Source organism: Podarcis filfolensis (assembly GCF_964270895.1).
Source record: "Podarcis filfolensis genome assembly, chromosome: 9".
Lineage (NCBI taxonomy): Eukaryota > Metazoa > Chordata > Lepidosauria > Squamata > Lacertidae > Podarcis > Podarcis filfolensis.
In genome coordinates this window covers 71700888-71725951 of record NC_139610.1, presented here as the reverse complement: position 1 = coordinate 71725951, position 25064 = coordinate 71700888, and the positions used below count along the sequence as shown (strand labels likewise).

The 25064-nt window shown below is 48.1% G+C and overlaps 1 protein-coding gene across 1 annotated transcript; it reads left to right on the top strand.

Moving 5' to 3' along the window:
- The first annotated feature begins 1437 nt into the window (after positions 1-1437).
- Positions 1438-21420, top strand: MAVS (mitochondrial antiviral signaling protein). Its single transcript, XM_083571286.1, has 7 exons — positions 1438-1573; positions 3916-4045; positions 9452-9626; positions 10355-10587; positions 12355-12922; positions 14738-15048; positions 17112-21420. The coding sequence occupies exons 2-7, from the start codon at positions 3929-3931 to the stop codon at positions 17787-17789; spliced, it is 2082 nt and encodes a 693-aa protein (XP_083427412.1). The 5' UTR covers positions 1438-1573; positions 3916-3928; the 3' UTR covers positions 17790-21420.
- Positions 21421-25064: the final 3644 nt, after the last annotated feature.

The following is a 25064-nucleotide window of genomic DNA, read 5'->3' as shown; positions in this document are numbered from 1 at the left end:
GTTTGGGTTATCTCTTCAGAGAAGCTGAGTACAGCTGGCTTAAACTGGTCCTGTTATCTGTCAAGGTCATGCTGACTATACAGTCATACCTTGTGTTGCGTTTCGCTCTTGTTATGGACTTTCAGCTTACGAATGCAGCAAACCTGGAAGTGTTTACTTTCGGGTTCGCTGCCTGCACATGCGCAGAAGCGATCTGTCGCTTTGCACATGCGCAGAAATGTTCGACCGCACTGTGCACATGCGCAGAAGAGGTGCTCTAGTTGCAGACCAAAATGGATTAAGTCCGCAACTAGAGGTACCACTGTAATAGGCCAGAAGGAGCATAGGTTTCACTTCCTCTTTCAATCTCTCTTCCTTCTGGTGTGGTGTTCTGTACATAGTACGCTTAGTGTTAAGGTTTAGACTTGCTATAAGTTATTGTAAGTTTGAGAATGTCTCCAGCCAGCCTCTGGCCAGTGCGCACTCCCAGGGGCCACCCACGTGGTGGTGTGTCTGTTTTTCTGTCTGTCTTTCTGTTTGTTTAACCACCCTGCTCCGTTCCGAAATCGCGAAATCAGCAACTGCTACCTCAGATATGCAGATGACACAACATTGATGGCAGAAAGTGAGGAGGAATTAAAGAACCTTTTAATGAGGGTGAAAGAGGAGAGCGCAAAATATGGTTTGAAGCTCAGCATCAAAAAAAAGGAAGACCATGGCCACTGGGCCCATCACCTCCTGGCAAATAGAAGGGGAAGAAATGGAGGCAGTGAGAGATTTTACTTTCTTGGGCTCCATGATCACTGCAGATGGTGACAGCAGCCACGAAATTAAAAGACGCCTGCTTCTTGGGAGAAAAGCATTGACAAACCTAGACAGCATCTTAAAAAGCAGAGACATCACCTTGCCAACAAAGGTCCGTATAGTTAAAGCTCTGGTTTTCCCAGTAGTGATGTATGGAAGTGAGAGCTGGACCATAAAGAAGGCTGATTGCCAAATAATTGATGCTTTTGAATTATGGTGCTGGAGGAGACTCTTGAGAGTCCCAGGGACTGCAAGAAGATCAAAAGTATCCATTCTGAAGGAAATCAGCCCTGAGTGCTCACTGGAAGGGCAGATCCTGAAGCTGAGGCTCCAAGACTTTGGCCACCTCATGAGAAGAGAAGACTCCCTGGAAAAGACCCTGATGTTGGGAAAGATGGAGGGCACAAGGAGAAGGGGACGACAGAGGATGAGATGGTTGGACAGTGTTCTCGAAGCTACCAGCATGAGTTTGACCAAACTGCGGGAGGCAGTGGAAGACAGGAGTGCCTGGCGTGCTCTGGTCCAGGGGGTCACGAAGAGGCGGACACGACTAAACGACTCAACAACAACAGTCCAAACGGATTTGACAAGCAGCGCAGAGCGGAAGCCGAGCGACCAATCGGAGGCAGGCGCGGGGCGGGCTTAGAACGATCCCCGGGAATCTGCGCGCGCCGCCGAGGGCCGGCCTAAGGCAGCTGTTCTTGCTGAGTCGCCTGCTGCTTACTTCCCAGCGCCTGCACTTCCTTTCTTCTGAATCCGGATTCTTCCTCTGGAAGCGCGTGGAGACCAGGTAAGAAAAGAGGCGTGCCGAGCCGCCTTCCTCTGCATGCAACTCTTTCCTCGACTTGGAGAGTTTTGGGATTTATTTTTATTTTTTTGGCCCCGCCATATAGAAACTCCCACTTTCCCCTCTTCCGGGCTCACTTTGCCGGGCAGGGCCTAAGACAAGAGAGCGGGGGTTTCCTGCCCCGTCATGCATCGCCACTTTCCGCTGTGGATATGCAGTGCGCTGCAGTGGGGGTAATGAAAGGAGGCTGTTTGCGTTTTTCGTGATCGGGAATTTCCAACGGGGATTTCCAGCGGGACGGGGGGCGTGGGAATAGATAAGAGGCCTGTTCGGGCGACCTAGGGGCATTAACCCCTCCCAGGGTCCTGGCTGACCTCTACCTCACACCTCACCCACCCGCATTCAACTCAAAGCGTGGCTAAGGATGCAACCCGAACCTGGGAGCAAGTGCCGTAGGACTCGGTAGACTTACTTCTGAGCAGACTTACTTCTGAGTAGGTTCATAAGTTTGCGCTGCGCTGGGAAGGTAGCAACGGGGATGTGCCTTTACCTATTTTGCAAAATGCGGCAGGTGTATATATTGCTTGCAGAGAAATGGGCAGAAAGGGATTCCCGATTGCGCGTGCAGGAAGAAGTTATTCCCAGTACCGTAACTGGGACGTTCTAACCAGAATGCAGGCTCCATCTGGATGTCTCAAATTGAAGTCAGTGCATAAGAAAAACCTCGATTTTCTCTGTCTGCTGTACTTATTTTGGGTCCAACTAACTGTTCATTAAAAAAATCAAACCCCCAAACTGCTGGGAATTGCGTTTCTCTTTTCTTCCACTTCCTGGAGGTGAGGGCAGAATTTGTGAAGCTTTCCGGATGATTGCTTTTCTAGCATTGCAAATAAACTGTTACGTGCCCCTGCTCCACCCAGTCTCCGATTGGTGAGAAGTTCCATAGGTCCCAGAATTTGCCCCAGGAGTGAAAATCAAAGTTCTTAACTTAGCTTAAGGTTGTTATTTGAACTAGCCAGATGTTTAACTGAGAAGCAAATCACAATCGGTCCATTATTTTTAAAAAGAAGACTTGAGATCTGTCTTGTCCGAAAATGGCGACTAGACATTCCGTTTTAGCGATTGCAACCTTGGTTTAAGGAGCCATTTTGCGCCTAGCTTATATATCTGAGTTTCTAACACTCCCTTTTGGACAGCCCTGCCCATCTCCCACTGCAATCCGGAGCCCCTTTGTTAGATATGAGCAGCTTCTTTCACAGATAGCTCAGTTGGTGGAGCATGAGACTCTCAATCCCAGAGTTCTGGATTTGAGTCCCACATTGGACAAAGTGGGGGGTTGGACTAGATGACACACCGGAAATGATCTCTTTCAGCTTCTGCCTTCTGGAAAGAAGGTACAGGGTTATAAAGACTAGGACTAGCTGCCTGAGAAACAGTTTCTATCCAGATGCAATTTTGGTTTTAAACGCAGTGTAAGGTAGTCTCGAAGCAGTATCTCTAAGCAGTTCAAAAGCACCTCAAAGTGCAAGTAGATAAATAGGTACCGCTCCGGCGGGAAGGTAAACAGCGTTTCCGTGCGCTGCTCTGGTTTGCCAGAAGCGGCTTAGTCATACTGGCCACATGACCCAGAAGCTGTACACCGGCTCCCTGGGCTAATAAAGTGAGATGAGCGCCGCAACCCCAGAGTCGGCCATGACTGGACCTAATGGTCAGGGGTCCCTTTACCTTTTAAGGTAGTCTCTATGGGAGTATATTGTATTTACTTATAGGGTATCAGAGTTTTTAGGGGTTTAACCAGGCTGGGATGAAGGGACGCGGGTGGCGCTGTGGGTAAAACCTCAGTGCCTAGGACTTGCTGATCGTATGGTCGGCGGTTCGAATCCCCGCGGCGGGGTGAGCTCCCGTCATTCGGTCCCAGCTCCTGCCCACCTAGCACTTCGAAAGCACTCTTAAGTGCAAGTAGATAAATAGGGACCGCTTTATAGTGGGAAGGTAAACGGCATTTCCGTGTGCTGCGCTGGTGCTGGCTCGCCAGCTGCAGCTTCGTCAGGCTGGCCACGTGACCCGGAAGTGTCTTCGGACGGCGCCGGCTCACAGCCTCTAGAGCGAGATGAGCATGCAACCCTAGAGTCGGACACGACTGGCCCGTCCGGACAGGGGTACCTTTACCTTTACCTTTACAGGCTGGGATAGCAGGCATGTTGGTTTTTGAATGTCTGATGTAGATTTTTTCTATTTCGTTGTTCTGTATGGGACAGTGACAATAAAGATTATCATATCATTATCATATTGTATTGTGGCCTTTCCCAACTCTACAGTTCTGTCTGTGATTCTGCTGGTTCTAGGTGCTGACTGAACATGGGGTTTGCTGAGGATAAAGTGGAGGAATACATCAGGGCCCACCAGCGCAACTTCCGATGCATCCGTGTCCTTCAGATGCTGGACTATCTCAGCTGCCTCACTGACATAGACAAGGTAACTTTCCCCCTGATTTCCCTGCTCTTGTTGGTGCCAGTGTTTGGATTGGGGAGCTGCCCCTTGAGAGCATGTCCAGGGTAGTGTCTTTAGGCTGTGGGAATGTTGTGGATAATAGGAGAGGATATGTTGATTAAATATATAATAATAATACCTTTATTGTCAATGTACAGTGGTACCTCAGGTTACATACGCTTCAGGTTACATACGCTTCAAGTTACAGACTCCGCTAACCCAGAAATAGTACCTCGGGTTAAGAACTTTGCTTCAGGATGAGAACAGAAATCGTGCTCTGGCGACGTGGCAGCAGCAGGAGGCCCCATTAGCTAAAGTGGTGCTTCAGGTTAAGAACAGTTTCAGGTTAAGAACGGACCTCTGGAACAAATTAAGTACTTAACCCGAGGTACCACTGTACAGTACAATGAAATGAACCGAGCCTCCCCTCCTCACAAACACTCAGTCTCATTGCACTCTGTGTGCTTGTCGCACAACACACCAACCCTGAAAGTCAGTTGCACTATATTATTTTCTGTTCAGAAACTGGTTTTTAGCTTGTTGGTATGACTGATTATACTTCTATATCTCCTGCCCGAGGGTAGAAGATTAAAGAGGTGCTGGCTGGGGTGTGAATCGTCCATGAGAATTTTTCTCGCTCTCCTAAGGCATCGATTCCTTGCGATGTCATCTAGCGGGCTCAGGAAACAGCCCATGATATCATGTGCTGTGTTCACCACCCTCTGTAGAGACTTTCTGTCCATGGCTGTCAAGCCAACATACCACACTGCGATACAATATGAGCGGACGCTTTCTATCGTGGACCGGTAGAAGGAGGTCATCAATTGTTGTTTAACATTGTTCTTTCGCAAGACCCTGAGGAAATGGAGTCTATGTTGGGCCTTCCTAACCACCTGAGTTATATTGTTTTTCCAAGTGAGGTCTTCACTAAGGTAAACTCCCAGGAATTTAAAGGAAGAGACTCTCTCCACACAACACCCCCCCCCCGATATACAATGGGGTTAGTTCCCCTCTCTTCCTCTGCAACTCCAACACCATCTCATTTGTCTTGCTAATATTTAAAGGTAAAGGTACCCCTGCCCATACGGGCCAGTCGTGTCCGACTCTAGGGTTGTGCGCTCATCTCGCTCAAGAGGCCGGGTGCCGGCGCCGTCCGAAGACACTTCCGGGTCACGTGGCCAGCGTGAGGAAGCTGCTCTGGCAAGCCAGCACCAGCGCAGCACACGGAAACGCCGTTTACCTTCCCGCTATAAGCGGTACCTATTTATCTACTTGCACTTAAGAGTGCTTTCGAACTGCTAGGTGGGCAGGAGCTGGGACCGAACGACGGGAGCTCACCCCGCCGCGGGGATTCGAACCGCCGACCATGCGATCAGCAAGTCCTAGGCACTGAGGTTTTACCCACAGCGCCACCTGCGTCCCTGCTAATATTTAGGCGCAAGTTATTCTCTAGGCACCATGTAGATACTTTTTGAACCTCCCCTCTGTACGCTGATGCATCTCCACCTGTAATTAGACCCATTATGGTAGTATCATCTGCAAACTTAATAACTGCAGTAGATGGGTCAGATGAAATACAGCCATATGTATACAATGAGTACAGGTAGGGACTCATCACACATCCCTGTGGGGTGCCAGTGCTGAGCTTCAGGGAGGTAGATGTAACAGGCCCAGTCCTCACTTTTTGTGTCTGATCCCTCAGAAAGTCTTTAATCCAGTCACACATGGTAGAAGAAAGGTCTAGTTCCATCAGCTTTTTGATAAGAATGTCTGGAAGGATGGTATTAGAAGCCGAGCTATATCCTTCCTCACTTATGCTAGTGAGCTAGTAGCAGAGCACATTCCCTTTGCACATTGCTGGAAACAAGTTGATTGATTGATTCGTTAGAATGATTTGAGTTGAGCAATCCAGTCTGGCTTGTCCAGATTGGATAGTTCCCTCTTAAAAACAATAATGACACGACGGTCTTCTTTTAAAAGGAATGGTGAAGTTTACTTACATTCAGTTCACAGTATTGTCCTGAAGGTAACCTTTATCTTGTAGTTACAGGTACTTCTGTAGAGAAAAGAAGTCTGAGCTAGGCCTCAGACTTTCCACCTTGTGGCTTCCATCCTCTGTAAGGATGAGCCATGTGCTGCTGGCTAAGAAGGAAGATGGCAAAAGAGCAGGTGCAAGAGCCAAAGGGCCAAAAGAGCAAGAGAGGGAGATGGTTGCATGACTAGCGCCTTTATAGGGTCTGCTAGGGTCACGCCCATCTACCTGGTCACACACAGGGGAAGGATGCTCCGGAGCAGGTATGACAGGAAGTCTTCCCCGTCTGCGTTCACTGTCAGGGAGGACTTCCAAACACAGTGGAACACAGTGTATGATGAGCTTAAAAAAATGTTTTACGTATAACTTTATGAAAAATACAGAAGCTTTTCTACTAGGGATAACGGACACAGGTATAGCAAGAGAGGATCAGAAAATATTCCTCTATGCCACAGGAGCAGCAAGGATCCTAATTGCTAAAAACTGGAAAAAAGGAACTGCCAACAAAAAAGAAATGGCAAGATAAACTGTTAGAATATATTGAACTGGCTAGATTAACAGAGGCAATTAGAGATCACACTAGACAAGAGTTTCAAAAAGCATGGGGGAAATGTAGAGAATACTTCACAAAACAGTGCCCTAAAATACATACCTGGACTTGCAACCCATGACGGCAACGCTCTGTCTCCACAGCTGGGCACTGGTGGCAGAGAAGCTCATGAGTGGTGGAAGTTTCACCCTCCACTTGCAATATGCCACTGGGTGAAGGCGCCATCGTGCTCTAGCCCTCAAACCAGTCCCGTGTGATGTATTGATACATTACCTTTTCATTCTGTTCAGCTCAGGCTTCCCCATCAGCAGCACAGACTTGTTTTGAAGCAGTTGTAAAGTTGCTCTGGGTATTGCAAGATAGCAGGTGCGTCTGTGCTTATGCAGGCACCCAAATTTTTCGTACTATAGGACGCTCCCGACCACAGGACGCACCTTGTTTTAGAGGGGGAGAACAAAGGGAAAAAAATTCTCCCCCTCTCTGCTCAGCGCCCCTTCAGCGAAGCGGCAGGAGAAACGGAGCCCCTTCCATTTCTCCTCCCACTTGGCTGAAGAGGCACTGCGCAGCTCTCCATCTCTGCTTTTTTCTTCTTCCATATTTCACCAAGAACACTTTTATTAAACATGAAAGATGCCAGGGTGGTAAAAAAAGAAAACACCAGAAAAACCTATGCTGCATTTTAAATTCCTCTTTGCAAAAGGGCTAAAGCAAGACATTTAAATGCCCCACCAGTGCAGAGTTCCCTTTTAGTTTGTCCTGCTTCTCTTTATTTCAAGAAAAAGCAGAAGTGAAATTTAAAGCTGCTTGCATGGTTTATGAGCACGTTTAAGGATTTCCTGATACCACTAGTTCTCAGCTCAGCTAAAAATAGTTTGCAAGAGCTTTGCGATCTCTGATAGCCTAGTATCTCTCTCTCTCCCTTTTTCGTAGTTCTTTTCCACGTATAGGTTGTGGGGAGGGATGTAGCCCTCCATATATTGTTGGGCTCCAGCTCCCATCAGCCAGCGGTGATGGGATTTGTAGCCCAGCAACACCCGGAACGTCACAGCTTCGACGTCCCTGATTTTGGTTTCGTTCCCACGTGAGCTAAGTGTGCCATCAAGTGCAGCTACAGTTGTATTGCTGCGCCTGAGGCTGCAACAGCCGGCACACTTATCTTGGGAGTGAGATTCCCTCAGCATCGCTGAGACTTGCTTCTGAGTAGACCAGAGAGGATTGCCCTGTGGCCCCGCGAACTAAGCGCGAGCGCCATTGAGTTCAATAGGAACCTTCGACGCAGCGCGCCTTTGCTCGGTGCAGCCCCGCACAGGATCTGCTTCCTCGTTCAGGTTCGCATCCTCCCCCAATGCAACGGTGGTGCAACCAGGAGCGGATCCCCCACCCCGGAAGAGCGTCCCTTCCCTCCCAAATTGGCCGTGCGCTCCAGAAAGGGGGGGGAGAGAGACGCACCGCTTGCCCGCCTCACCCAGCCCGGATGGGGGCGGGCGGAGAATGTCAGCTCGAACAACTTCCTACTGGGCTCCCGGCGGCAGGCGGTTTGTTTGTTTTTTTAAAAAGCGACCTTTTCAACTGCAGCGTGGAGGTAGCGATGAATGGCCAGAAAGGGGAGGTGGCTGACGCGCTGCACTCCCCGGGCCGCTGCCGCCTGTCCTGCCTATGCATCTCGCTCCACCCCGCTGCCGCTGCTACGGCTGCCGCGGAGGAAAGAGGCACGGGGACGCTGCCACCCGGGGCAAGGCACGGGGCCAAGAAAGCTGCGCGGGGAACCTGGACAGTGCTCCTCCTCCCCCTCTCTCGCTCTTCCTCCCCCCCCCAGAGCCCGCTACCGCCGCTGCCACAGCCACCGCGGAGGAAAGAGGCACCGGGACACTGCCGCCCGGGGCAAGGCAGGGGGTGAGACGGCTGCACAGGGAACCTGGACTGCGCTCCTCCTCCTCCCTCTCTCGCTCTTCCTTTCTCCCCGTAGCCCGCGCTGCCAGAGCTGCCGCGGAGGAAAGAGGCACCGGGACGCTGCCGCCCGGGGCAAGGCATGGGGCTGAGACGGCTGCACAGGGAACCTGGACGGCGCTCCTCCTCCTCCCCCGCTGTGTTCCGGAGGCTTCAGGTGGCTATCCCTGAAGCCTGGGAGCGAGAGGGGTCAGTGCGCACCGACCCCTCTCGCTCTCCAGACTTCAGCGAAAGCCTGCATTCGCTCCATAGGACGCACACACATTTTCCCCTTCGTTTTTGGAGGGGGAAAAGTGCGTCCTATAGAACGAAAAATGCGGTACGTTGCAAACCCGTGATTCTCATTATTACCGTAGCTATTTGACAGTTAATTGTGGGAGGGTTTTTCTTAACCCTGGGACAGGCATGTCTAAACCATTCCTGTGGCTTTCTGAGACGTAGCGACGGCCACAACTTGGACGGCTTTCAAAGAGGCTTAGACAGATTCATGGAGGAGGAAGCTAGCAATAGCGACTGTGTCGGAAGCAATTTGCCTCCTGGATACCGGTTGCTGTCGCCCTCGGGTCTGACGTTTGGGCTTTCCAAAGGCATCCGGCTGGCCACTGTGAGAACAGGATACTGGGCTGTATGGCCTTTGGCCGGATCCAGAACAGCACTTCTCACATGCATCCATCCAACTCCACGTTGAGAGCTCTGGTCTGGAGATGCTGGCTGGAGACAGAGCTGGGGACTTGCTAGCATGCTGCCATGGGAATCCCAATTTTAAACCTTCCCAGGGCTTCGGTGATGCTGTTCTGTCTCTCTTTCTCCCCCCACCCCCTCGTTCCTGAGCTTTGCATTTTCATGTCCCCCATTTCCGCAGCAACAAATTAAAAGTGAATGCTTAATGCGAGGGAATGACCTGACTGTGTGGGAGTTGTTTCAGCACCTCCGGAAGAGGAGGGGCTGGGTGACGTTCCTCATCAACGCTCTCGAGGACCAGAACCACAGCGAGCTGGCGAATGAAATCAGGGAAGTTTACGACCGTTGGCGGCTCCGTAAGTTGCCCTTCCGCCTTTTGCATTCAATTTATTATTATTATTATTATTATTATTATTATTATTATTATTATTATTTTGCTTCTTAACAGCAATAATGGAGGTTGTCAGCTTTGTAAAAGGGCAGTATATAATCCAAATGAATGAATGTGTAAACCAGTGGTCCTTTTCGGGGGCAAAAAAATTGCAGTTGTTTTGATTTAGAGTCTAGACCATAGAACCCCGTGTAATAATAGACCACACATCCTTTTCCTCATGAACATGAGTTGGGTGGGGGCATGAATCAGTTTTCAGTTTTATTATTGACTCTGTAAATCACATAGCTGTACCCTATACAGTGGTACCTTGGGTTACAGACACTTCAGGTTACAGATGCTTCAGATTACAGACTCCGCTAACCCAGAAATAGTACCTCGGGTTAAGAACTTTGCTTCAGGATGAGAACAGAAATTGTGTGGCAGCAGCGGGAGGCCCCATTAGCTAAAGTGGTACCTCAGGTTAAGAACAGTTTTAGGTTAAGAATGGACCTCCGGAACGAATTAAGTTCTTAACCTGAGGTACCACTGTAACCCTTATTGGCAACTGTAACAACTTTTCTCTTCTTTCTTTCTTTCTTTCTTTCATTTTATTTTTAAATCCTGTTTGCTATTAAAATTCAGTAATCGCTATTTGGAAATAAAGGAAGAAGAAATTAACCTCTGTGCTGCTGCTGTGTCTTCCTCCTCCAGCCCCTCGAAGGAATGTGCCGGCAGTTGCTGCCTCACCAGCTGTGGTGAATAGCTCCCAGGTGCCAGCTGTGAAGCCCAGCCCACCCTCTTCTGACGTGCCCCTGCCAGTCCAGCCCCCGTTGCCCACAGGTGTCTCAGACCCACCCCACTTCGCCACTAATGCAGCCTCTGAAGACATGCCTGATTACAGCACTCCTGTTCAAGAAACTGAACGTCTCCCTCGGAGCCCTGAGGTAAAGCCTAAGATTGGTTTCTCTTCCCTTACCTTTCATAGAATCGTAGAGTTAGAAGGGACCCAAAGGTCATCTAGTCCAACCCCCTGCAGTGCAGGAATCTCAACTATAGCATCCCTGGCAGATGGCCATCCAACCTCTGCTCAAAAACTTCCAAAGAAGGAGAGTCCACCACCACTGTCCTCCCCACCCCATAAATTTTTATTATTTTCTTTACATATTCTTTCTTATCATACTTTAAGCAACATACACCGTATTTTTTGCTCTATAAGACGCACCAGACCATAAGACGCACCTAGTTTCTGGAGGAGGAAAACAAGAAGAAAAATATTCTGAATCTCAGAAGCCAGAACAGCTGCATAGCAATCCCTCTTGCTGTTCTGGCTTCTGGGATAGCTGTGCAGTCTGCATTCGCTCCATAAGACGCACACACATTTCCCCTTCCCTTTAGGAGGGAAAAGTGTGTCTTATAGAGCGAAAAATACGGTACATCTTTTTGCTCTGCCAAGCTTGTGACTTCAGATGGTATCCTTTATTAAACCCACTAGCGTATTTTATCTTCTCACATCTTATCTACACTGTAGGAGCTACTTCAGCCCTGCTAGTGTTTTTAGGTTTTTACAACTGTCCTTTAAAGGTAAAGGTAAAGGGACCCCTGACCATTAGGTCCAGTCATGACCAACTCTGGGTGTTGTGGCGCTCATCTTGCTTTATTGGCCGAGGGAGCCGGTGTACAGCGTACAGGTTATGTGGCCAGCATGACTAAGCCGCTTCTGGCGAACCAGAGCAGCGCATGGAAATGCCGTTTACCTTCCCGCCGGAGTGGTACCTATTTATCTACTTGTACTTTGACGTGCTTTCGAACTGCTAGGTTGGCAGGAGCAGGGACCGAGCAATGGGAGCTCACCCCGTTGCGGGAATTCGAACCGCCGACCTTCTGATTGGCAAGTCCTAGGCTCTGTGGTTTAACCCACTCCGACGGGAAGGTAAACGGCGTTTCCGTGCGCGGCTCTAATTCGCCAGAAGCGCCTTACTCATGCTGGCCACATGACTCGGAAGCTGTATGGGATGAAGTCTCCGCAGGGGAGCGGGGAGCCTTCATCCCGCTGCCCTGCGGAGGCGTCATGTGGCTATCCCTGGCTTTTGCGGAAAAGCCCCCAGGAGCCGTGCTCCCTTTAAAGAGCGTGCGGCTCTTGCGGGAGGAAAGCCAGTAGGCTTGCACTGATCCCGCTTGCTTTCCTGGCTTCAGAGTTAGCCCCGCAAAGCCTCGTGAGCGAAGATGGAGGAGTGCTCCCTCTTATTCCCTTTCTTATTTCTTGTTTTCCTCCCCTAAAAACTAGGTGCGTCCAATCGTCCGGTGTGTCTAATAGAGCGAAAACTCTGGTAGCTTTTGTGTTACTGCTGTTTTGCTGGACACGAAGGGAAGCAGACATGTTTTATCCTTTGTTCCTGAACTATGCTGAATAAACGCTTATGCTTACACACATCTCTGTCCGCCACTTCCGTTGTGGAGATTTACTCACTCTAATTAGCGTGCTCGATAGCTTCAGAAGGCTACTGAGGCTCAAGTCGCTGATTGATTGATGCTGTACCGGAGATCGTCCGGCTGCCGGCCAGTGGCTGGAGCAAGCTTGGGGGCCTGCCAAATGCCCCCGTCTCCTGGCAGTATCCCAACAGATCCCTCCATTGCGAGGGGCCGGGCTAGAAGACCTTTGGGGTTCCCTTCTAACTGTACAATTCCATGAGTCTATGATTTGTTCTTTTCAGACCAGAGGCAATGTTGTAGCTGCTCCTGCGGAGGATGCCCAGGCCATTCCGAGCCGAGGCTGCCTTGGAGAGGCGCCTGGGGAGGTTCTGCCAAGCAACACACCAGCATCCTCAAGGCCCGACGCGGGTCCTTCGGTGCAGAAGTGGGACGGCCGCCAGCCCCGCCCTGTTTGCGTGAAGAACGGCTATTTTGGGAACAGGAACCATCCCATCGACAGTGCCGTTTTGCCAGGGCTGGCTACGCCTCCTGATCCCGGAACGCCTGGGAACCAGCCGGTGGAAGATTACTACTCCTCTCCTGACAGCAGGTCCCCACTGGCTTCGGGGCATGAAGACAAGGCATCCCTGCGGGAGCAGAAGATCCAGGCCTTGCGGGGCTATCGCAACGAGGATGTGCTGGACGGTCCAGAGGACGTAGGCAGCCCTCTCCTCCTGCAAAGGCAGTTCGATGCAGAGCAGGGAGTAGGCCTGGGGCGCCAGCAGAAAGGAGATGGACGTGCCCCCTCTGCCCCAGTGGGGTTTGGAGCAAGCCCAACAGACTGCCTGCCTGGAAATGGCCCGGGAAGAGGTAAGGACGTGGTTATTTTGCAGATCAGTTGCGCTGCAGAAAGCATGCTGGGGAGACCACACGTTCAAGGAACGCAAAATAACTTTTGCTAGATTTCAGTAACAAAAGCAAAAACTCCTTTTACACTAAATTACAATATATCAATAAGCGTGACCCATCCGCCAGGGTACTGAGAGAGCTACATGCTGCTCTGGGTATATACTATACCCAACAGGTTAATTAACATAACAGCAGCTACTATACTGCTTCACAGCTGTAAAACTAGGTCATGTTATTTGCTCTGGCCCTTTAAAGACATACACATCTTGTGAAACAATAATGAAACCTAAAATTGAAAGAAACCATTCAACAGGTCTGAGTCCCATGCGGCAATAATAATAATAATAATAATAATAATAATAATAATAATAATAATAAATTTATTTATTTATACATACATACATACATACATACATACATACATACATACATACCCTGCCCATCTGGCTGGGTTTCCCCAGCCACTGTGGGCAGCTTCCAACCAAATATTAAAAATACATTAAAACATCAGTCATTAAAAACTTCCCTAAACAGGGCTGTCTTCAGATGTTTTCTAAATGTCAGATAGTTGTTTATTTCTTTGATATCTGATGGGAGGGCGTTCCACAGGGCGGGTGCCACCACCGAGAAGTCTCTCTGCCTGGTTTCCTGTAGCTTCGCTTCTCGCAGTGAGGGAACTGCCAGAAGCCCTTGGCGCTGGACCTCAGTGTCGGGGCTAGACGATGGGGGTGGATTTACACCACAGCGCCACCCGCGTCCAGGACAATTTCCACAGCCTCCTTTTTTGCATGGTTTTCTGTTCTTTTCCCTAGTTGTTGGGTGGGGGAACCAGTGTTTTAAAGTCCTGAAGCTCTGCTGTCTTGACTGTTCGAAACCACCTCGATCAGCATCGATTCTAGGATTTCAGCCGCACTCTCAGTCCTGTCTTCCCAACCATGAGGACTATAAACTTGACAGGAGGTTTGGTGCGTGCTTCTCCTCAATGAAAGCACAGGTGCCCGGGAGCCAAATTCTGTGTCTAAAGCCACATGGCTACTTGCTCTTCCTGCGCATATAAAACATAGCATGTGCACCATGGTGGATTTGATTTCAATCAAATTGATTTAAATCTCTAGTCAGTAAGACTTGATTTAAATCACTAGACAGTAAGATTTGATTTACATCATATTTTTTTTACTGAAAGACTCATTCTTGCTGGTATAATCTTAATATTTACAACCAGATGAAGGTTTCATTTTTGGAATAATAAATTTTCAGAGTAGTTTTTACAGTTATATCAAAAATTACTGATTTGGTTGTATTATTAGAAATACAGACTGATAATTATGAAATTATAGTGAGGTTTCATAAGTTAACTGTTTATATTTGGACAACTTTTCTGCTGTACTTTATTGGAAGGAGGAAAATAATCATTTCCTTAACAACAATTTAAACAATTTAACTAAAACAATAGCATATGTATCCATGTTTGTTAACTGACTTGGTTAAAAGGTGGGGTTTTTTGTGTTTTTTATTTGTTTTAAACAGACTGAGTTTTAGCACACATGAAAAACATAAAACAAATCCTTATTTCCTTCTGACTACAATGTGATTTAAATAGAAAACCATCTATAGAAAGATTTTTCCTCCCAAAGCATTTTATTTTAAAAATCCAATTTAAACCCAAAAAATCTGATTTTTTTATTTTTTATTTTTAAAAAATCATTGGTTTTTATCCACCCTGATGGGCACCATCCCATGTGCTGATGAATAATTGCATGCGTTGTTCCCTTGCAGGTCCCCGCATTCCTGTGAAGGTTGCTGCTGCCCTCCCTTCAAATGCAGAATTTCTTGACAGCCCTCCATCTGGCAGCTCCCAGTTCCTCAGTAGCCCTTCAAACAGAGGACAGACTCACTCCACGCCCAGCACTACACCTTTACGGCAGAGTCGACCTCCGCCTTCCGCCTTCGACGGTTCCTCCTCCACCGACGTGATCCCACCTAACTCGTCTCCCTGGCTTTCGGCTGCTCCAAGCGACGCGTCTAAAACTCCCATTCATAGTGGGGGTTTGACTGACACAGCCGCGTACAAGGTGGCGCCAGAGGAGGTAAGCTGTTCCACGCTTCTGGGGGTGCGGAGCTTGCGGCGGAATGGCAGCCGGTCACGGGGAACGAAAAGGGAAAGGCCGGGGAAATTGGGAAATGAGGAGTCCATCTCCCCATTTGAGCGCCTAGCCTGCTCTGACCGACAGCAGCTCACCTGTCAACAACCTGTCCCCATCACTGGGCACCTGATCCCCTAGGGAAGGCCAAGCAGACCTCAGGGGTATAGGGAGCCACCAAAAGCACCCCATGTGCTGCTCCCGGGGGGTTACTGTGCGGCGTAGTCCGAGGCTGAACCGGCGTCCAAGGTAGGGAGTGAGGTCAGGAACTCTGGCAGAAAGCAGGACAGGGTGCCGGTAGGAACAGGTAACCAACGATGTTGCTCCCGCAACCTGGGACTGGGCTGACTGGCCTTTATCTCCTCTGAGGCCTAGGGCAGTCCCGGCCCACAGGTGACTCACCTCTCCTGGCCTTAAGGTGAGCACTCCTCCTGCGGGAACTTAGTTCCCTCCGCCTCTCTGCCCTGAGCCTCTGCAGCTCAGGAGAGGCTGGAGGGTTACTGGACCCAGAGGCAACCTCACCTTCCCCTGACAGGGCTGGGAGAGGAGCCCCTGCAGGCAGTGGGTCCTCGATCACCGCCGGAGCCAGAGCGGATTCAGCTGGTGTCTGCTCCTGAGGATCCGGCACAGGTGAGGGCCCTTCAGGTTCAAGCCCCTGCCCCGGCTCAGCCGGCCCTGGAGGAGGGGACTCCTGTGCAGGCTGGGATTCCTCCGGTTCAGCCTCTGAATCAGACTCCCATGCCATCACACCCCATCAGAGGATCTCGGTGGTGTAGGTCAGGGGTCAGCAACCTTTTTCAGCAGGGGGCCGGTCCACCGTCGCTCAGACCAAGTGGTGGGCCAGACTATATTTTGAAAAAAATAAATAAAAATGAACGGAATCCTATGCCCCACATATAACCCAGAGATGGGTTTTAAACAAAAGGACACATTCTACTCATGTAAAAACACGCTGATTCCTGGACCGTTCGCGGGCCAGATTTAGAAGGCGATTGGGCCGCATCCGGCCCCCGGGGCTTAGGTTGCCTACCCCTGGTGTAGGTAGGTGGAGCATAAGGAATCGGACAGTCCCGAAGGCACTTTGGGGCCTGGGTTGTTTGTGAATTTGTGTATTCGCCTTGAACCTGGCCCACTAGCAAATTTGCAACCAGTACAGCTCTCCTAGCAGCAGAGTAACATGTTGCCAGTAATCTGCTCCCGCAAGCCGTCTGGCCCCGGCGTTCTGCACTAGTGGCAGCTTCAAAAAATACCTGGAGGGCATCCCGTTGGCTCCCGCTGCTCTAGAGACCCTGCTATCTCAGATGATTCCACTGAACAACAACAACAACAACAACAACAAAATTATTTATACCCCGCCCATCTGGCTGGGCTTCCCCAGCCACTCTGGGCAGCTTCCAACAGAATATTAAAATACAGTAATGCATCAAACATTAAAAGCTTCCCCAAACAGGGCTGGCTTCTAAAAGTCTGGTAGTTGTTGTTCTCTAATAATAATAAGCCAGGGATTGCACATTATTATTATTATTATTATTATTGTTACAGTGGTACCTTGGGTTATAGACGCTTCAGACTCTGCTAACCCAGAAATAGTACCTCAGGTTAAGAACTTTGCTTCAGAGTGAGAACACAAATCACGTGGTGGCAGTGGGAGGCCTCTGGTACCTCAGGTTAAGAACAGTTTCAGGTTAAGAACGGACCTCCGGAATGAATTAAGTTCTTAACCCGAGGTACCACTGTATTATTATTAATCTGATTGAACTGTCCCAGCCACGTGCTACAAATCCCGTGCTCTGCATCTGAATGCATGGAATCAGAGAGTTGCAAGGGACCTGGGCCAGGGCCCTCTACTCCGAACCCCAGCAATGCAGGAATTATGGAATCCCAAAACTCTTGTGGGATAAGTACTGAAGGGTGAATTGTTGGGGGGGGGATTGGAGGGAGGGAGGAAGGCAGGCAGGCAAAGAAGTGCGTAGGTGGGTTTTTCTTACCTATTGTCTGGTCTCCTGCAGGTGACCCAGCCCTCTGCTGTGAGTGGAGATTCAAGGCCGAGTACGAACAAAGTCTTTCACCGTCCCAGAGATCACGGTGTCTTCTCTACCAATCACGACGACGACGAACCCTGCAAACCGGGCGTTCTGCATTCAGTACAGAGCGTAAACGCAGCAGGATCGCCTGATCAGCAGCTGAGTGAAAAAGAGACAAATCCTGCGTATTCAGGGAGGTCAGACAGGCTTCGCTTTAGCGATTTCTCTGAGGGCAGCGACCCTTTGATGATCAGCAATCCCAGCTCATCCGAAGAGAGACGCTCTAGTCCAGCCGATGTCGCTGTTCCGGGCAGGGATGGAACCCGCGACCCTTCCCGTCAGCTTTCACGCGGCAACCACCAGGACGGTGATGGTTCCATCCGAACCTTCACCTTCAAAATGGAGGAGAGCCCTAGTGTGGATCTCGAAGGAGCCCCTGGTTTGCCGGGCAGCCCTGGCAAACAATCCCCGGGTGCCTCGCCCCACTCGGAGGACAGGCAGCGGCCGGTCAAAAGCGCCAGGCCCCGCTCCAAAAGTGCGAGGGATTCCCCCCGCAGCGAGAGAGGCGATGCACCATTGACTTCACGCAGTTATCCGTGGCTCCTCGCAGGGTGTGCCGTGGTGGTGGCAGTGGTGGCTTTTGCACTTTACAAGAAGAAATAGGAATCTTGGGGGGGGGGCGAGAAAAGTAGAAGAATTCCTGGCCATCCAAATAGATTGATTTGTTCCCGGGCAAGTGTTAAGATCATCATCCCTCCTCACCCAGTGCCTCTATATCAAGAGTTGACTCCTAGGCCAAATACGACCCCCAGGACCTCTTTATGTGACCCATAAAGACTGTTGACCCTCTTCTGTACCCTCGTTGAATGCTCTTTCATGTCTGGAATGTCTCCTTGAACTGGAATAATAATGCCTTTGGATGGAGAATTGATGGGGGAATGTCTGCGTGTGAATAGATATCTCCGCCTTGCGAGTGGCTCTGTTACCTACTGTACAAAGGCAAGAGACAGAGCAACAGGTGTGACCCAATTTTGGGGATGGTTCTGCTCCCGACAGGTAGCCCCTCCCCTTGCATTCTATGCAAACACAATTCCACGCAGAGTTTTGCTTCTGTTTGAATCCACTTCCTCCACGGGCATCGCGCGATGCTCACGGCCGTTATTCGCCGTTCACCAGTTGCCTTCCTGCACGCTTCCTCTGCTCTGCCCTGGCATACCTCTTAAGAGAATAGGGCTTCTCTTGATGCAGCACGTGTAACCTACTCCTAGTGGTGGCCCCTGATATGGGTGGCTTTACAAGAGTAGTTGGGTGGCGCTGTGGGTTGAACCACAGAGCCTAGGACTTGCCGATCAGAAGGTCAGTGGTTCGTATCCCCGCAACGGGGTGAGCTCCCGTTGCTCGGTCCCTGCTCCTGCCAGCGTAGCAGTTCGAAAGCACGTCAAAGTGCAAGTAGATAAATAGGTACCACTCTGGTGGGAAGGTAAACGGCGTTTCTGTGCACTGCTCTGGTTCGCCAAAAGTGGCTTAGTCATGCTGGCCACATGACCCAGAAGCTGTACGCTGGCTCCCTCGGCCAATAAAGCGAGATGAGAGCCACAACCTCAGAGTTGGCCACGACTGGACCTAATGGTCAGGGGTCCCTTTACCCTTTACCTTACAAGAGTAGTTGGCAAATTCATGAAGGGGGAGAGGGCCATTGATGGCCACTAGCCAGGGTGGCTATGCTCTGACTCTGCAGAGCAGCAAGCAAAATCAGTGAGAAGAAGCGAGGCAGCCATAATACATTTTCTATCTTGCAATATTAATGTACCGCTTGATTAAAAAATCCTCTGAAGTAGGACTGAGCGATGCATCGATAATATCATCCAAACCTGGTTTCAAGTCCATACTATGCTATTGGTTTCATTTTTTAAAAAATCATTTTTATTGATTTTCCAATAAAAACAACCAATCAACATATCCGCATCATAATCCAATTAAAAACAAGAAACTGAAATTAAAAAAGACCAAATTGTAATCCAAATTGTAATTATTAATTTTTCCGGGCTCCCCATAGTCTGGACCTCTGAAGCATATCTCCAAATCTCTTCTCGTTGTTTTCACATTTTCCGCCTTCTGGTGGTTTCATAATTTTTGACCTGGCAATATTTTGCGAATCATGATGTCTAGCTGTACGTTTGCTATCCCAAGATCACAATGTGGGAGAGACTGTGAAGCCAGCCAGTGCCTCTACGTAGCTCCATCCTTATTTCGGACATTGTGGTATATCGGTGTATCACGACTTTTAGCTGGTGATATATCACGATGTTGGAAACCAGATACCGCCCAGCCCTACTCTAAAGCAGTTTGTAAAAAACGGTATAAAGTATTCAATAATAGTAACAAATAATACAATTTGTGTGTGTGTACAGTGAAGGCACCTGCCGGGCATTAATAGGCAGGGAGGCACAGAAGGCAGGTGATGCCATACTAATAGGCTTAAAATGTGGAATGAACCCGTGGCACTCATAAAAGTGCCCATTCCACAGATCAAAGTGGAGCAGTGGGCACATAATTGGGCAAAGTAAGCTAACAGCAGCACTTTGAATATTTTTTTCAAAATGGTTCCCACAACTGCACTCTTTCCTCCTTCCTAGAAACGGCCTATTCTTTCTTTTTTATCAGGCCTGCCGTTTTCTTTTCTACGAAAAAATAGATTGTACAGTGGTACCTCTGGTTGCGAACGGGATCTGTTCCGGAGCCCCGTTCGCAACATGAAAAGCCCGCAACCTGAATCGCCGTATCTGTGCAGGTGCGCAGCGTGATTTGGCGCTTGTGCACATGCGCAGAGCGCGATTTAGTGCTTTTGTGCGAGCGACGAAACCTGGAAGTAACCCTTTCTTGTACTTCCGGGTCGCCGCGGGACACAACCTGAAAACACGTAACATGAAGCAAACGTAACATGAGGTATGACTACCATTTTTTTAAATCCTGCCTCACCATCCCCCCTGGTGCACCTGAAGCAGCACAACCGGACGCCTTCATCTGTCCTGCTTGCAATAAAACACGCCTCTCCCATATTGGCAGCAAACGCAGGCGCTGCAACTCTCCTGCGGTTTGACTTCACCGCTAAAGGAGCATTCTTCTGTCGTCCCCCAAGGCAGCCAGATACCACCACCATTCTTCTTACTGGCCCCCTCCCCCACTTGTTCGTTTAAATGCTGTTCGTTCCACTTGCTCATGGTAATTTAAAAAAACAAAAATTAGCTGAAAGCTTTTTTTGGCAGCTTCGTGACCCCATCTTGGTGCACTGATGCATTCCACACACAGCCCACCACCACCAGCAATGGACAGGGCCCCAGGATGCATATGTCCAAATTGGGGAAATTCAGTATTTACCGAACTGAAGAAAGCAAGGGTGCAGTTTGAGAGGGAGGGGCCATCTTGATCTGGAAATCTTACAAAGCCTTCTGGGGCCGAGGGGAGTCCTATTATTGTTATGTACTGAAGTTCTCACCCTGGGCCAGCAGGGGGATACTGTAGATAGTTTTCACTCAGGTCCACATATGCAAATAAGGAATTGAAAGTGACGTTCAGTGATTGGATAGTTACAGAAAGTTGTTACTGTTGCTTTGTAGTTGAGCTCTATATAAGCAGGTTGGCTGACCCCTTCAGCCCAGTTCTGTTCTGGCCTGTGAATAAACAAGAGCTGTCTGAAGAACAGCTGTGTCGTCTGATATGTTCACCCACAGCTTAACAATTATTATTTATTAAACTTATCGCCCTTCATCCAAAGAGCACAGGGCGGTTTGCAGCACAGAAGCACAAAATGAAAAACACAAAATACCTCTGAAATATGGGACGCTGGCGTGGCCCTGTCATTTAGGGCCTCGATTCTAGCTTGCAGCAGAATATGTGCCCGCTTGACTGCTTAGATCTGCAGAACTGCCACTTCTATGAGTGCTACATAAGATTAGTTTCTTGCAGGCAAGAAATCGGTCCTTCGGTGTGGCAGAGCCTACCCTTTGGAACTCCCTGCCCATTGATATTAGGCAAGTGCCTTCACCGTACTGCTTTTAATGCCTGCTAAAAGCCTATTTCTTCTAGGAAGCCTACCCAGGCGTGACATTTTAGTAGGGGTAATTGGTATTTTCTTTTAATTACTGATTTTATTTTGTATTTGTTTATTATGTTGCTTCTTTTTAATGTTTCCGTTTCTGTTGGCGTTTTAAATGAATATTTTAGCCTGCCTTGTTAAATTGCTTTTGTTCTACTAAGACTTTTTGTTAATAAAATAAATAAGAGTGTCTCCCTCTCTCTGCGTGCTTTTGGAAATCTTCCCGAGGAGGCAGTTGCAAAGAAGTGCTCTTCTCTGAACTTTTCGGCCGGTTCGATTTCTGCTTTTCCCAGGAAAAGGCTTGTAAGCAAGAGTCATGAGCAATTGCAGCCTAACTCTTTTTGCAGGTAGCATTCAATGAGAAGTCTTTCCAGAAGATTCCTGGGCCAGATGATATCAGCGGAGCTGTCCTTCTGATGGTTTTGGACTGCACCAGATGCCTTCTTAAAAATGCAATTAGTCTTCCGTAGTGGTGACGGGACAGGATACCCAAATCCTGTCTGTGAAGTCACCCCAAAATCACCTCAGGCCTCAAAACTGTCCAAAATTCCCTTTCTCTCTTCTAAACATTCACAGCAGCTTCAGCTCTTCTCTGCTTTCTCACAAGATGCTGCTGCACAGGCAAAATGTAACTTTTATCAGTACAAGAGAGCTTCAAAAAGGCTAATGAATAGGCTTTGTCAGTGCCAAGCATAAAGCAAGCCTGGGAACTGAGTCTTATCTCATCCAGTTGCAACACATCTTGGACACGCTGAACTGCAAGGCTCCTCAACGTCCTTGGCTTCTCATCCCCCTTTCCTGGGAAGGGCGCCAAGAGTCCCAAAGACAGGAGCTTTCTGTTCATGCTCAGGAAACTCATCATGGGGCAGGGCTCCTGAGGAGGAGGAGAAAGGGGGAGGGAACTGGAGGGGAATATATGCTCTGTGCAAATGGCTATGAACTTGTGCTAAGCTTGTGAGTTATCACACTAGCTCCTTCTACCAAGCCCGGATGGTAGAAATAAAGCTCTTTCTCTGGAATTATTCCTTGAGTGTATGTTTGACTCCCATTTCCCTGTCCCGGGCGCAATGCTCTTCCCACCCAAGGGCAAAGCCTAAAAAGTCTACCGTGGCCAAGACCTAGGAAAATAGCTGCCTCATACTGGGTCAGGCCTATTCGTATTGTCTCTGCCACAACTTCATCCTTGAGAGATCTTGTGAATTTTTTTATTTTATTTTTTACTAGACCCCTAAGGTCCATTAGCCAGAGCTGGTTACAAAATGGTGGTTCTGCCAGATGGCCGGATCCTAAGAGCTGAGAAAAAGGATGCCATTGAACAGATGCTCAGCTTGGGAATCTGATCAGTACCAGAAGCAAGTCCTGAATCCACTCCTGCTGTTCCCACAAGCGCTCATTCATTTATTTCAACAAATTATATACCATTTATCTGAAGAAGTGTGCATGCACGCGAAAGCTCATACCCAGAACAAATTTAAGTTGGTCTCTAAGGTGCTACTGGAAGGAATTCTTTTATTTTGTTTTGACTACGGCAGACCAACACGGCTACCTACCTGTAACTACCATTTAACACCCTATTCTCTAAGCAGTGTACAGAAAGGCTCAAACTATACAATAAAGATAACATCAGTTAACAGCAATTCTGCTTTTGCTTTTCTTCTTCTTTGGTGATCACTCATAGCCGAGTAAGATTGTCTTCCATGAACACGGTCTTAACAGTGAGCCTGTAAGTGACTGTGGAGGCCAATTCTGGATCCACACGTCCTTCCACAGTGGGGACACAGGTTTCCTGGTGGGAGTTGATCCCAGTGAGGGTTTGCCAAGCGTGCCTTCCTCTTAGCGCGTTTCTCCCTTTCATCCTGACACTTCATGACACTTTTGGTAAAGGCTGTTCTCCAATTGGAGCGCTCGCAGGCCAGAGTTTCCCAGTTGTTGGTGTTTATGCTACTTTTTTTTAAGATTTGCCTTGACTTGAGAGAGTCTTTAAACCTCTTTTGTTGACCACCAGCATTACACTTTCCATTTTTAAGTTCTTTAGTGGGACACAAGGAACTCTCCAGGGCACCAAAGTCCTGCCCTCAATTTACTCAGCCGTCTTTTATTTCAGTATATATCTGAGATTTTACCAGGCAATGCATTCTCTGTAGAACTTTTAAGGACCAGTGTAATTGAGAAGCAATGTGGCAGACTCCAGGACTGTCTTTTCCGGAAGTGGGGCAATGATGCTAGCTGTGAATTTATTTATTGCATTAAATTTATATACTGCTCGATTGTAAAAAAAAAACCTCAAAGCAGTTTACAAAGAGAATAAAACAAAATTACCAGTGAGAACAGTTAAAAACAATCATTCAAAACAAAGTAAAAATCAGCAATAAACTTAATACATTTTAAAGCAACATTCTACATGTCTGAGTACGAAGTCGGAGAATGATGAAAATCATCAAGCAGAGACTAGATACTATTTCCTTTTTTTATGGGGTTCCTGTTTCACACTGGGCAGTTGCATCTCTGCAAGATGGTTTGGATTTCTAATGCAAAGCTGAATGTTACATTTCAGCAGCCTGCAGGGGTTGTTGTTTTTTGGTTGTTTAATTACAGCTCAGTGTGTTTTGTGAGTTGAACCTGCAGTTTCTTAGCATGCTCCTGCATTTATTATTGGTATTATTATGTATTGTGTGACCCACTTTTGTAATTTTATCAGCGGCAAAACCAGACGATGACCCAGTAAACGGGCTTCCAAGACAAATACTGACTCCGATAGACCAGCACTTTTGGAAACTGAACGGCATTGTCAGGGAGGGAAAAAAGAAAAAGCAGCAAGTCAGAAGGTTTCAGCTAATGTTGTGGTGATTCCCAATAATCTATGTAAGTGGGTCAGTAGCTTAACGGGCACATCTATGCAGGGACATTTATGAAATATGGGAGGGGAGGTGAGTTAAATCTGTCAGTGAGGCAGCAACAAGCATTTTCAAGACTATATTTCAGAATGTCTCTCTTAATTCAAGATAAGATATTTAGTTCATAGGGTTGCCATATTCCCCAAAGTGAAAATCTGGACAAATCTGGAACACCCCTCAAAAAAATACGTTTTTTGGGTTTTTACTGGATTTTTAAAGCATTTTTTGTAAAAAAAAACAAACCCCGAAAAAACCACCCTACTTGCCATACCCCCAGGTTTTCTCAGATATTTTGCCCATTCAGCAAAAATCCGGATGCCATTTTGCAGCCCAATTCGCAGATGTGTCCAGGAAGACTCAGACATATGGCAGCCCTAACTTAGGAAAGCTCTTTTCATGTCTATTTTCTCCTATTTCCCAAAATAATATAATTAATATAATATAATCCCCAATATGAATCAATGGGATGTACTGCCATCTAAGCACATGTTAGGATTGCAGCATTAGGAGCACAGCAGTGAATAAGCCCTGCTGAAACTCTGTGGGATTTCCTTCTGAGCAAACATGCATCATCAGGCAATAAAAATGGCTGTGGTAAAGGAAACCAATGAAATAAATGAATGTTCTGCACCAATATAAGCTGAATAATGCAGACATATGTGTATAAAGGTGCAGGCTGACATGCAGAAATTTAAGCCGCTAAAGGTTTTCCTGGAATGAAGACTGGCGGTGGGAAAAGATTTAGGTCCCAGTTGCCCGTGGGTTGGACTACTAAGAGTGCAGGAGCAGAGCTAGTAATTAAAAAAATAAATGTGATAATCATATTACTATTTTCAGCTGGATGTTGCAAATTTACACAAGGTATCGCTTCCACCTTATCTTATTTTTAAATAGTTTTGTAAATTCATATTTCTAAAAGCTATATTGCACAATTCTGCAAAGCGCACC